General features: G+C 38.8%; 1 protein-coding gene across 2 annotated transcripts in view; it reads left to right on the top strand.

The window, feature by feature from the left end:
* Positions 1 to 14,810, top strand: part of LOC127855041 (general transcription and DNA repair factor IIH helicase subunit XPB-like) — a 42,865-nt gene that overhangs the window by 8,782 nt on the left and 19,273 nt on the right. For both annotated transcript variants that reach the window (XM_052390379.1, XM_052390380.1), the window contains exons 3-9: positions 571 to 692; positions 4,945 to 5,025; positions 6,834 to 6,989; positions 7,565 to 7,639; positions 7,949 to 8,080; positions 11,686 to 11,841; positions 14,112 to 14,197. In XM_052390379.1, the coding sequence (XP_052246339.1) occupies positions 571 to 692; positions 4,945 to 5,025; positions 6,834 to 6,989; positions 7,565 to 7,639; positions 7,949 to 8,080; positions 11,686 to 11,841; positions 14,112 to 14,197 (808 nt within the window). The remainder of the gene's footprint in view (positions 1 to 570; positions 693 to 4,944; positions 5,026 to 6,833; positions 6,990 to 7,564; positions 7,640 to 7,948; positions 8,081 to 11,685; positions 11,842 to 14,111; positions 14,198 to 14,810) is intronic.

Raw genomic sequence — 14,810 nt, 5'->3', positions numbered from 1 at the left:
AATCTACCTTAATTCATGTGTGTATAGGGTCTTCTTGGATAAGCCTGTGCAATCTACCTTAATTCATGTGCGTATAGGGTCTTCTTGGATAATCCTGTGCAATCTACCTTAATTCATGTGCGTATAGGGTCTACTTGGATAATCCTGTGCAATCTACCTTAATTCATGTGCGTATAGGGTCTACTTGGATAATCCTGTGCAATCTACCTTAATTCATGTGCGTATAGGGTCTTCTTGGATAATCCTGTGCAATCTACCTTAATTCATGTGCATATAGGGTCTTCTTGGATAATCCTGTGCAATCTACCTTAATTCATGTGCATATAGGGTCTACTTGGATAAGCCTGTGCAATCTTCCCAGGCTAGTCAAGGAAGGCACTTCCTGCTTTTATGGTATATTTTGTTTAAAAGAAGTCTCTTCTTAATCCAAATAAGGCATCAAGTGTCATCCCTGATTAGCCTTTGCAGAATGCATGGGCTTATCTGGAATGACACTTATGACACTTTATGCACATGCATTTAGCCCAGTTTTCATAGAATGAGGCAACTTTATTTTATTTGCCCTAACAGGCATACCAGAGGCAGCCACACGTCAGGTTACTGAGACATCTCAGGAAGATGAGTTTGGAGCAAAAGACTACAGGAAGATCCTTGAACTTAAGTTGGACCATACCTCTAGACCACTGTGGGTGGTAGGTGTATTTTAACCTTGGACACATTGTATTATTTGTTGTAATAATAATTCAATAATTTAACAAGAAACAACAACTTCGCTGGTTACTAACGTTTAACTATTTTGTTTATGTCTTTAAAATTTCCTTTATTTCTCTAACATAGCAATCATACTTATTTTTTTCAATACAAAATTAAGTCCCAACTTGTGGTGAGACTTTTGATGAAACAAGAAAAGTGTTTTAACATGTGAGTACTATTTTAGATAAATAAATGTTGTTTAATAAAAGTGCTCAATAAAATTAGACTTCAACCTTGAAATGTTGGTAAGTGTTTTATTGCATTACTTCATGATATATATTTTAAATATTGTTTTTTTTTTAACTCTTTCAGTGCGGGAACCGAATTTTGAAGGCCTTTGCAAACAGTTTGGATCCAGATGAGACGCCACAGAACGTGGCGTCTCGTCTGGATCCAAACTGTTTGCTATTCTGATAGTATTCTTTGAAAAAAAATCGAAGAAAATGCTAATTTTAGAAATTCAGCAGACGACACATTAGCAGACGACAAATTTCCCAGCATGCAAAGGGTTAAATAGGAGTGTGCATAGACTGTACACAAAAATAAAACTGTCCTTGCCTATCGTTTGTAAAACCTGTATTCTTCAGATTTTGATTTTTAAATGAAATATTATCTTTATTAACTAGATAATCTGTGTCAAAAGGGCCCTGGGTATGCATCTGTCTGTCGTGGCATAAAGACAAAGATTACTATGGGTTGAACGGAAATGACAACAAGGGAACAAGCGACAAACGGCGCCGGGAGTGAAGCAGACCAGGCAACTGGACTTACGAAGGATGGGGATCAAAGCCGCAAGGACGTCCCCACCCCGATAGCTGAACTCTTGACGCCAAAGCGATGGATCAGAGTTGGATGTTGGAACCTGCGAACACTCTACCAGACTGGAAGCTAGCGCAAGTGGTGAGTGAGCTGACCCGATACAACCTGACCCTTATGGGAGTAACTGAAGCAAGATGGACTGGCTCTGGCAAGCAGAAGGTGAGTTCCGGAGAAGTCATCATCTGGTCAGGAAGAACTAACAACAACCACTGGGAAGGAGTTGCTGTTATCATCAGCAAGAGCAAAGCCAACACCGTGCTACAGTGGAAACCTGTGAACGAGCGCCTGCTGTACGTCAGGATGAACTCCAAGTACGCCAAGCTGTCTGTTGTTGTGGGCTACGCACCAATAGACAATGCGGAAGAAGAGGACAAGGATGCATTCTACGACACCTTTCAAAGGGTATAAGAGGACATCCCCCAACACGACGTGCTTATGTTGCTCGGCGACTTCAATGCTAAGGTTGGCTGCGAAAACAAAGACAGAGAGAGGACCATGGGACGACATGGAATGGGTGTGATCACCGACAACGGCGAGAGACTAGTCAACTTCTGTCAACAGAACGACTTGGTCATAGGAGGCACCCTATTCGCGCACAAGGAGATCCACAAACTAACATGGACATCAGCAGACGGCAGGACCCAGAACCAGATCGGCCACATCATCATCAACGGTCGGTGGAGGCAATCTCTGCAGGACATGCGTGTGATGCGACATGCAGACATCGGCAGCGACCATAATCTTCAAGGTGACTTTGAAGCTCAGGAAAGCCAAGACAGGAGACATCAAGAACCAACGCTTTGATGTCTTCAAGTTGAAAGACTCAAAAGTGAAAGAAGAGTTTAGGTTAACCCTCAAGAATAGATTTAGTATTTTGGAAGATGAGGCAGCACTGACTATTGAAGGCTTCAACAGAGTAATGAAAGAGACAAGCGAGGAAGTTCTGGGCTTCAGAAAGAGCAAGAAGACAGAATGGATCTCAGAAGAAACGTGGTCTTGTATAGAAGAAAGAAGACAAATCAAAAAGAAACTGTTGGACACCAAATCCCTAAGACTTAAGGAATTTCAAAGGAGCATAGTGAGAAAGACAAGGTGGTGAAAACATCAGCCAGAAGAGACAAGAGGAGGTACATAGAGAGGCTGGAAGAGGAGGCGGAGACAGCAGCTGAGCACAATGACATGAAGACAGTGTACCGGAACACCAGGAAGCTGAAGGGCGACTACGGCCAGCACCATGATCTTTCTGTGAGGGCTGAAGATGGAACTCATGTCACTGTAGAAGAGGAGAAGCTGAAGAGATGGAAGCAACACTTCGAGTCCATCCTAAACCGCCCAGACCCGCCAACCCTAGCCGACATTCCTGAAGCTGAAGAGGACCTTGACATCAACCTCGGCAACATCACTGTAACGGAAGTCAATGAAGCCATCCGTAAGCTGAAGATTGGTAAGGCGCCTGGCAACGATGGAGTGTGCCCTGAGATGCTGAAAGCAGAAGACACAGTGACGCAGCAGCTTCTTTGCCAGATTCTTCAAAAGATTTGGGACATTGAAGAAGCGCCCAGCGAATGGAAGACCGGCACCATCGTCAAACTGCCCAAGAAAGGAGACCTGGGAAACTGTATCAACTGGCGAGGCATCACTTTACTATCTCTCACCAGTAAGATCTTCAGCCGCATCATCCTCCAACGCATCACAACAGCAGTGGACGGTATCCTTCTTCAGGAACATGCTGGCTTCACAAAAGGCAAGTCCTGCATCGACCACATCGTTGTCCTTAGGCAGATCCTTGAGCAGTCCCATGAATGGAATGGATCCCTCTATGTGTTTTTTTTGGACTTTGAGAAGGCCTTCGACAGCCTACACAGAGACTCCCTCTGAAAGATTCTGCGACATTATGGCATCCCTCAGAAACTTGTCAACGTCATCAGGTCCCTGTACGAAAACTTTGAGCGCAGAGTTGTTCACAACAACCAGCTCACTGAACCATTCAAGGTGGAAACTTGGGTGAAGCAAAGATGTATCCTCTGGCTGCTCCTCTTTTCAATGGCAATCAACTGGATCATGCAACGCACCACAGAGGGAAGGAGGCAAGGAATACAGTGGACACTGACCTCACTGCTAGATGACCTGGACTACGCCGACGATATCGGGCTACTTGCTAGCAGGAACCAGGACATCCTGCAGAAGACACAACAGTTGGCACTGTCAGCAAGCACCATAGGTCTCAGAGTCAACATTGGGAAGACTCAGGTCATGAGGAAGAACACCAGAGTGGGCGACCCAATCACCATCAATGACCAGCCTCTGCAAGATGCGGACGAGTTCATTTACCTGGGCAGCAAGGTCACCACAGATGGAGACTGTGCAAGGGAGATCAACACGAGAATCAGCAAAGCCAACCAAGCCTTCGCAATGCTGAAGCCCATCTGGAGGACCACAAGTCTAAGCATGCACACCAAGCTCCGCATCTTCAAGAGCAACGTGCTGAGCGTTCTTCTATATGGGTCTTAGTGCTGGAAGACCACTGCTACCATCGAGCGAAAACTGTAAGTCTTCCAGAACAAGTGCCTACGACGGATCATGAAAGTCTTCTGGCAAAACATGATCACAAACATGGAACTGCATAAAAGAGCTGGCGCAAACATCATCATGGAAACCATCGCTTTGAGAAGATGGAGATGGCTGGGCCACCCGATACGCTACCCAGGGTGGCACTGAGATGGACTCCACAGGGGAAAAGAAATCGTAGACGACCAAAAGAGACGTGGTGCCGAACCATAGAGCGTGAACTCAAGAACAAAGGCCTCACTCTGCAGACAGCACCTGCAACAGCAGCTGACCAACCAAAGTGGCGCTCCCCTACCGTCGCCTCAAGCACCAGACAGCGCAGAGAGGATTGAATTAATGAATGAATCTGTTTAAACAATTAACTTCCATACCTCTTGCAATTCTATTGACACCCGATTAGTTATATCTTACTGATTGTTTGGTGTTCATCCAGTTAAACAGTGAGTATTTGTCTAACTCCCGAAGTTTTCAGGAAAATAGAGATTATGAACCACACATGACTTTTTTTTCAATAATCATGAACCACAATCTGGGGAAATGGGGCTTATTGCATGTGCATTAAATATTGTCCCATATTTAATTGTGCAATGTGCCCAGGCTTATCTGGGACAACCCTTTCCCCGTAAAGGAGATTTTTCCTTTAGAAGAGACTTCATTGAAACGAAAAATACCACAACAGCAGAAACTGTTGTCCCTGATTAGCCTGTGCAGACTGCACAGGGTTAATCTGGAATGATTTTGTATGCATGTGCATCAAGCCCCATTTTTCCAGAGCGAATAACTAATCTATTATTACACTCACAGGCACCTGATGGCCACATTTTCTTGGAGGCTTTCTCACCAGTTTACAAACATGCTCACGAGTTCCTAATTGCCATATCGGAGGTAAGAACATTATACTATTGTGCTAGTGGTTTCAAATTCACCATTATGATGTTTTTGCAAAGTATTGACATACATGAATCTTCATAACCTACTTATATAATTATTATAGAATAGTCAGAGGTATTACAGTATTATAATCATTTAAATAAACATCAATATTTTATATTGTTCATGCATTATGTACACTGGTCATTTCAAGTAGTCATTAACAGAACTGTTAATATCCATGAAAATAACCTTTTAGTTTAGCACTTATTTTATTATCATGAAACACGATTTAATTAAAATGAAACATGATCTAGACATAGCTCCTTTCCCTGATAAATGGATAGTAAATGGTACTTACCGCTGCAAATGCATTTAAACATTTTGTTCCGATTCACATGGTGTTCATTAAACACAACTTTTTAAGCCAGTTTCATAAGCCATTAAGTGATTTTTATATCTTGCTGATGTCTATATGTGGAGGATGTAACCATTTAAACTTGTGAGAGAATAAATGACAGCGTTCACTTTTAACAGGAATCTTCTATCTGAAATCAAACATGCACGAGTATTAAAAATTTCATGGATTAACTTGTGTGAATGCATAGTTGGGAATATTTCATAATGTTTTATGTGCGTCGTATACGCCGGAGCGTCTTATATGTGGACAAAAACCTGACTACACTGATTTTAAGTTCACCTTAGCACAAAGGTGAACGCTTTGTCCCTTCTGACCGACTTGTTACATTGACTGAATCTCAGGGGAGTTTGTAGTGTGATGTGATATAATAATTGTTTTTTGTGAAACCTGGGCTTAATGCATTTGCATAAAGTGTCGTCCCAGATTAGCCTGTTCAGTCTACACTGGCTATTCAGGGATAACACTTTCCACCTAAGCTGAAACTTTACTAAGAACAGACTTGCTTTAAACGAAAAAATAACATAAAAGCGGAAATTTTAGCCCAGGTTTCTCAGAATGAGTCACATAAGGATGTATTTTTCAACCTGTGTGTAGTGTGATGTGATATGGATCTATTTGAAGTGTGATGTGATATGGATGTATTTGAAGTGTGATGTGATATGGATGTATATTTGAAATGTGATGTGATATGGGTGTATTTGAAGTGTGATGTCATATTGATGTATATTTGAAATGTGATGTGATGTGGATGTATTTGAAGTGTGATGTCATATGGATGTATATTTGAAATGTGATGTGATATGTATGTATTTGAAGTGTGACGTCATATGGATGTATATTTGAAATGTGATGTGATATGGATGTATTTGAAGTGTGATGTGATATGGATGTATTTGAAGTGTGATGTTATATAAATGTATACTTGAAGTGTGATGTGTTATGGATGTATTTGAAGTGTGACATAATATAAACGTATACTTGAAGTGTGATGTGATATGGATGTATTTAAAGTGTGATGTAATATGAATGTACATTTTATGTGTGATGTGATATGGATGTATTTGAAGTGTGATGTGATATGGATGTATTTGAAGTGTGATGTAATATGAATGTATATTTGAAGTTTGATGTGATATGGATGTATTTGATGTGTGATGTAATATGAATGCATATTTGAAGTGTGATGTGATATGGATGTATTTTCCAGCCTATGTGATATGATATGGATGTATTTTCCAGCCTATGTGATGTGATATGGGTGTATTTGATGTGTAATGTGTGATGTAATATGAATGTATACTTAAAGTGTGATGTGATATGGATGTATTTTCCAGCCTGTGTGATGTGATATGGATGTATATTCCATGTAGTGTGATCTTATATATACAGATGTATTTTTCAGCCTGTGTGTCGACCCAGTCACATTCACGAGTACAAGTTGACAGCTTACTCTCTGTACGCTGCAGTGTCTGTTGGCTTGGAAACCAAGGACATAATAGAATACCTGCGCAGGCTATGCAAGACATCCCTTCCCATTGGAATAGAAGAATTCATCAAGGTTGGTGCTGGGTTTGTAAGGACATTGTTATGACATGAGTCTTTGTCTGGGGAAACTTTGCTTTATGCATGTGCGTAAAGTGTCGTCCCATATTTGCTTGTTCAGACTGCCCAGGGACCATAGTTTTTGCTTTTATGGAATTTTTTTTTTAAGGAAGTCTCGTCTAAACAAAAAATCCAGTTGCAGCTGAAAATGTTGTCAGCAGCCGCTTATCTGGAACAACACTTTACGCATGCGTTAGGCTGTATTTGATACAAAGTCATGGATTGTAGGAGCTTTGAATGCTTATCATGCTTTTATTTGTGTACCATTCAAAATCATTATAGACTTCTAATGTTCCAAAGCATCTCATGTATTTTGGATCAAAATCCTTTATTTTCAAAACACCTCCTATGTTTCCTATCTTTTCTTTTAATTCTGAAAAGGTTACTTTTATTTTCAAAATTTAGCGATTTACAAAATTCGGGTTTCCTGTCATAAGATATTTAACACTGCAACAAACTCAAATTGGATGCTATGACATACACTTAATATGTATGCCCCCACAGGGCACTTTACTCTCTTTCCTATTACAGCTGTGTACACTGAGCTATGGGAAGGTCAAGCTGGTGTTGAAACGCAACAAATACTATGTGGAGAGTCAGCATGCAGTATGTAGAAAACGCTGCTGTTTTAAGCTTTAAAAAAAAAGGAAAAATATTGTTATATAACAGCGTTTGAATTATTATGATTAGCGAAATTGATTTTTGATTGTAAACAAGAAATTACAACACCAATTTTGTAAAAAAGAAATTAACAATTAAGTAATATATTGGTTGGCATATAAGCATATTCATGTTACATTGTAACCACTTCTCCATTGTTACATTGTTACCACTGCTATATATATTGTGTTGTTGGTAATCACTGCTTACAGACAGTGTTTCATGGTAACAACTCACTGCACCTTGCATTTCTAGGAGGTTATCCAGAAAATGTTGAAGGACCCAGTCATACAGGAATGTCGACTCAGAGCTGAGATGGAGGACAGCACTGACGGGGGTGGTGATAAACTCATCCAGGAAACATTCACCAAACCCTCATCCATCCTGGTACAATACAGTGCTTGCTTAAGAAAAAAAACGGGATATAAAAAGATTGGAGGCGCACTCTTGGAAATGGGGTCTAACGAATTATCTTAAAGTGTCGTCCCAGATAAGCGTGTGCAGGCTAATCAGTTACTACAATTTTCGCTTTTATGTCGTTTTAAGCTCTACTGGCTGAAGGCCTGAAGAGCTTATGTCATGGCATGGTTTCCGTCGTCCGTCCATGCGTGCGTTAGACTTTTTTCTTGTTTATATTTATGAGGACTCGAACCCTATTGAAAATGGGTAACATCAGAGTAAAAAGTCCAGAATTATCTCCCCTTGAATTGGGAAAATTGTGAAATAAGGCTTGTTTATGCAATGAAGTCCACAGTTTTCATCCAATCATTTCCCAACTTGCACAGTGTCTTTATCTAAATGATGAGTCAAACCCTATTGAAAATGAGCAATATCTTAGTTATGAGTCCAGAATTATCTCCCCTTGAATTTGAGAAAAAAACAAAAACTTTAACATTTTGCCATTACTTTTGCAATATTGAAGATAGTAACTTCATATTTGGCATGCCTGTGTATCTCATGGAGCTGCACATTTTGAGTGGCAAAAGGTCAAGGTCAAGGTCATCCTTCAAGGTCAAAGGTAAAAAAAAATCAAAGCGGCGCAGAAGGGGACATAGTGTTTCCGACAAACACATTTCTTGTTTGTTTACATATAAAGTTATATCCTTTTGAAACTTCAACGGATGTTTTATATATCATCAAGGGCAAGAACCCCATTGAGAGTGAAGAAAATTTGTCCAACTTATTGTTGAAAAGGAGCCATTTGAAGTTTAAATTTTATGTTTCTTCTTGTTTATGCGATAAATTTCCCACTTTGGGTCTGTTTATTTAAAACTTACTCAGATTGTTCATGCTATCAAGGGCTTGAGCCCTATTGATTCCAGCAAGTAGAGCGATTCAGGCCCTCATGGGCCTCTTGTTTAACAGAAGTGTCTTAAAAAAGAAAATCATTCTAGGCAGCTGACTTCTGAGGTTGACCAAGGACAATACTTTAGGCTCATGCATTAAGGCATATTATTATTATTTTTGAACATTGGAGCTTTCTAAACAATATGCAATAAAAAGACCTGTTAGCAGACAAATTTGTATTACAGTATTTATTTTTCTCACATACTCAAAACAGTAAGGAATGCTAGATTTAAAGGAGATAACATTGTGGAGATTGACATATTTTTCAAAACAGTTTTGTTTATATTGTTATAAAAGTGTTTGTTGTTTAAATAATCATTGTAGTGGATGTGGTGTCTGCCTAATAATCGGGAGGTAACCACTTTGGAAGCGTTCTTTCAATCTCTCCAAGTACTGGTTCTAGTTCCAGGAAATGAACTTGAGAGCTCTTCAAATAAGCCTTAGGCTTTCTATGCAATCAAGATAAAATAAATAGGTTTAGAAAAAATGGTTGCATATGTCAGCTTTACTGTGATTGCCTAACTACATGAAATTGCTGTTTCATGAATATTCAGTGCTTAAATATTGAGAGTAACAGAAGTACCTACTTGTATGAAATCTTTCCACATGCATTCAAAGTTTTTTAATGAACTGAACACAAAGCGCTCATGGTGAGCTTTAAAGATTCTGTGTTTTCAGTCTTTGAGTGTGTGAGTTCGTCCATGACTTCTTATGCTCCCCAATTTATGAGGATGGGGCATATAGATTCACTTTTGTCCGTCTGTCCTTCTGTCTGTCAAACTTTTAGCTCCTCAGAGTGCAAAGTGCTCATGGTGAGTTATTGCAATCACTCTATAAGCGGCGTTCCCTGGTGTGCTATGTGCGTTGTGTGTTTGTTCAAATAACATCCCTGGAGTCAAAAATAGTCCAACCCTGGGGGTAACTTAATTCTATTATGTATATGGTGACTTTATAAAAAAACTCGTTTCCACTGAAAACAGAAAGGCCCATGTATTTGGCATTTGTTATACATGTATAAGATATTATAATGGTCCTCTACCAAGTTTGTTTAAATCATACTGCTGCAGTCTGAATTGGCAGCGCCCTGGTTTTTTATTGTCCCCTACCAGTGAAACCGGAGGACTTTTGGTTTGCACTGTGTGTGTCAGTCTGTCAGTCCGTCACACTTTTCTGGATCCTGCGATAACTTTTAAAGTTCTTCATATTTTTTCATGAAACTTGAAACATAGACAGATGGCAATATGGAGATTATGCACGTCATTTAATTTTGTTCCTGTTACAAGAATTATGGTTGCTATGGCAACATATAGACTAGAAATATTGCTGAAAATGGTGGATCCTTCTATAATTTTTAAAGTTTTTCATAGTTTTTCATGAAACTTGAAACATGGGTAGATAGAGATTATGCACCTCATTTCATTTTGTTCATATGTCAAGAATTCTGGTTGCTATGGCAACAAAAAGACTAGAAATATTGCTGAAAATGGTGGATCCTGCAATAACTTTAAAAGTTCTTCATATTTCTTCATGAAATTTAAAGCATAGATAGATGGCAATATGGAGATTATGCACATCATTTCATTTTGTTCCCATGTCAAGAATTATGGTTGCTATGGCAACAAATAGGCTAGAAATATTGCTGAAAATGGTGGAGTTTCACAGGTACGGGACTTATATTTCTTGGCAATAGCCTTGTTAAACATAATACATGACCACCAGGCACTAGGAGACAAGTAAGTTTTCCTGATTAAGCTGTAGAGAAACCTTGTGAACACTACAAGTGATATGATTTGCCTTATAATTCTGGAATTTGCACAAATTTTTTTTTACTCACTGTATCTCAGTTGATTTTTGTTTTTCAATGGTTACAGAAACATGAAAAAAGCTTCTCATAAAATTTAAGTTCCTAAGGGTAACAGGTGAGCAAACTGGGGCCTTTTGTCGTCTTTTTTTCTGATATTTTGATATAAAAAATGGCATAAAAGCCATGCTTGTTTGTTATTGCCAAAGAGAAACTAATACCACATGTCACTTCTTAATATCAGTTCTCTTGACATGAGGACTTGTTAAAATACTTGTTTAAACCTTTTCTGCTCAGAAGCAAAAAGTAAAAATGACTTTTAGCAGCCAGCATAAACCCAGAACAGCCTGCGAGTAACTAGCAGTCTTTTAAGGTTTTGTGTTGTTTGCTGCTCATTAGCATTGTAGAGTTGGGCATTCAGTCTTCTAAACTTGAATTTCATAAGAAAAATCTTTAAATAAATTTGATATTCTAATGGACTACAAATACGTTCTAACTAAGTGGTAAAGGGTTAAAATTGTAAAATTTACTAATTAAACATTCTTTATGATTTACATTGAGCCTTGTTCTGGGCTAAATGCATGTGGGAAAGTGTCGTCCCAGATTCGCCTGTGAAATCTGTATAGGCTTATTGCGAATAACATGCTCTGCCTAGACTAAATTTTCATTAGGAAGAGACCACATTGGAACATTTAATTTCATTAAAATGGAAAGTTTGTGCCCTATTTGCCTGGGTGCAAACATTGCGCAAATTCATTAGGCCCCAGTTTCCCAGAACCATGCTCATTTATGAAATACCAGTATTCTGTAATGCAATATTGATCAAGGACACTGATGATTTCAGTTCAACAGACCCTCCCAGCCCCAGAGTCTCCCAGTATCCAGCAGCGCCCCCAACCTGCTGTCCCAGGTGCCTGGTCCTTCAGACGAGGCGGCAACTAAATCTACTGAGAACGGGACGGAGGCTGTGCCATCGGACATCTTTGATTACTACGATAAGGTTAAAACATTGTTAAGAAATCTAACCGTGTATAATTTAAAATGCTTTAAAATATGAGACAATATGTTGTATATTTAGTCTACAATAATAATATATTTACACTTCAAATTATTAGGTACATAATAATATTCTAATTGTTGCAATTATTAAACAACATATAACATTATGTTATAACCATGTATTTACCATTTACCTTATCTATGTGACATTTTCACAAAAACATGTTTTTTAGCTCACCTGAGAACAACGTGATCGCCTTTTGTCCGTCGTGCATTGTCCATCGTGCGTTGTCCCTTGTGCAACGTCAACATTTGCATTGTTCACTCTCTAGAGGCCACATTTATAGTTCAATCTTTATGAAACTTGGTCAGAAGATTGGTTTCAATAATATCTTGGATGAGTTTGAAAATGGTTATGTTTACTTGAAAAACATGGCTGCCAAGGGGCGGGGCATTTTTCCTTATATGGCTATATATGGTTATAGTAAAATCTTGTTAACACTCTAGAGGCAACATTTATTGTCTGATCTTCATGAAACTTGGTCAGAAGATTCATCTTAATAATATCATGGACGAGTCTGAAAATGATGCCGGTTGGTTGAAAAACATGGCCGCCAGGGGGCGGGGCATTTTTCCTTATATGGCTATAGTAAAACCTTGTTAACACTCTAGAGGCCACATTTATTTTCCGATCATCATGAAACTTGCTTAGAAGATTTGTCCCACTGATATCTTTGATGAGTTAAAAAATGGTAACCTTTGCTTGAGAAACATGGCTGCCAAGGGGCGGGGCATTTTTCCTTATATGGCTATAGTAAAATCTTGTTAACAGTCTAGAGGCCACAGTTATTGTCCAATCTTAACTAAACTTGGTCATAAGGTTCTTCCCAATGATATCTTGGACGAGTTCGAAATGATGCCGGTTGGTTGAATAACATGGCCGCCAGGGGGCGGGGCATTTTTCCGAAAATGGCTATAGCAAAACCTTGTTAACACTCTTGAGGCCACATTTATTGTCCAATCTTGATGAAATATGGTCAGAAGATTTGTCTTAATGATATCTTGGATGAGTTCGAAAATGGTTACGTTTGCTTGAATAACATGGCTGCCAAGGGGCGGGGCATTTTTCCTTATATGGCTATATAAGGCTATAGTAAAATCTTGTTAACACTCTAGAGGCCAAGTTTATAGTCCGATCTTCATGAAACTCGGTCAGAAGATTCATCCCAATAATATCTTAGAGGAGTTCAAAAATGATGCCGGTTGGTTGAATAACATGGCCACCACAGGGGCGGGGCTATTTTCCTTATTTGGCTTTAGTAAAACCTTGTTAACACTCTAGAGGTCACATTTATTTTCCGATCATCATGAAACTTGCTCAGAAGATATGTCCCAATGATATCTTGGATGAGTTCGAAAATGGTTTTGCTTGCTTTAAAAACATGGCCACATTTATTGTCCAATCTTTATGAAATTTGGTCAGAATATCTTGGATGAGTTTGAAAATAATTATGTTTGCTTGAAAAAAATGGCTTCCAAGGGGCTGGGTATTTTTCCTTATATGGCTTTAGTAAAATCTTGTTAACACTCTAGAGGCCACATTTACTGTCCAATCTTCATGAAACTTGGTCAGAAGATTCATCCCGATAATATCTTGGATGAGTTCAAAAATGATGCCGGTTGGTTGAAAAACATGGCTGCCAGGGGGCGGGGCATTTTTCCTTATATGGCTATAGTAAAACCTTGTTATCAATCTAGAGGCCACATTTATTTTCCGATCTTCGTGAAACTTGGTCAGAAGATTTGTCCCAATAATATCTTGTTATCTCAGGTGAGCGACTTTGGGCCTTTCAGGCCCTCTTGTTTCTTGTTTATGTACATTGAATTGATGCATGTTTTGTATCTACTTTAAACAAATGCTGTTTTGCATATACATTTCTGGCTTTGTGAAAAGCAGGTGAAATGCATGTGCGTTAATTGATCCAGATTAGCCTGTGCTGTCGGAATAGGCTAATCAGGGACAACTCTTTCCACCTAAACTGGATTTTTGCTTAGAAGAGACTTTCTTAAAACGAAAAAATATCATAAAAGCGGTAAGTGTTGTCCCTGATTAACCTGTGCGGATTGCACATGCTAATCTGGGAGGACACTTTACAGACATGCATTTAACCCTGTTTCTCATATATAACATATGAGCGTGACACAAATATGTGCTAATGATGATGAGCCATGTATGCTGAAGGCAAAATAAATCTGTTCTGTTCTGCTAAGCTGGACAATGATGATGATGAAGGAGAGGATATGAAGACCGTGTCGTTTGAAGTGAGGCAGGACAGGATTGAGGACATCCAGAAACGGTTTGTTACCTTAGTGGTCCTTAATGCTTTGAATACAGAAACTGTAAAATTCGTGTAAATTTGTCTAGGGATTGGTGTTGAAATAATTTTCACAACGATTTTATAGCGGTTCTCTTACTACCTCTGATTCAAGTACGTATGTTTTAAGTTACTGGCATCAGTATGTGCACTGGTAAACAAGCTTAAACAGGAAAATGTGTATAGGTAATATGGCTGCTGTGATATGTCTGAAGAACTGTTGAAAATGGTAAAAAAAACTATAAAATCTTGAGATGAAAAAATGATCCAATATTTGAATACTTAATCAAATATTCAATTATTGAATGAGTATTAGAACGGCAAAATTAAATTCCAAAAACAAACCACAATATTAAACTAATTCAACTCTATAATCCTTAACTAAAATGTTTCCACAGTTACATATGTTTACATATTAACACGTTATTTCAACACCCCATTGACACCACCATCTGTGCAGTAGGAGTTAATGGATTAGTCAAATTGTGACCTGACCGTAGTGAACGGTAATTGTTCAGTTTGTGTGCTAAGATTTTGTATAGACACTCATTAGTGGCTTTCATGCACTAAATTATGACAGAGCTGAATTGAACAG

Source organism: Dreissena polymorpha, chromosome 13 (genome assembly GCF_020536995.1).
Source record: "Dreissena polymorpha isolate Duluth1 chromosome 13, UMN_Dpol_1.0, whole genome shotgun sequence".
NCBI classification, from domain to species: domain Eukaryota; kingdom Metazoa; phylum Mollusca; class Bivalvia; order Myida; family Dreissenidae; genus Dreissena; species Dreissena polymorpha.
Note: the sequence above shows the minus strand (reverse complement) of the source record. Positions and strands in the feature narration are given on the sequence as shown.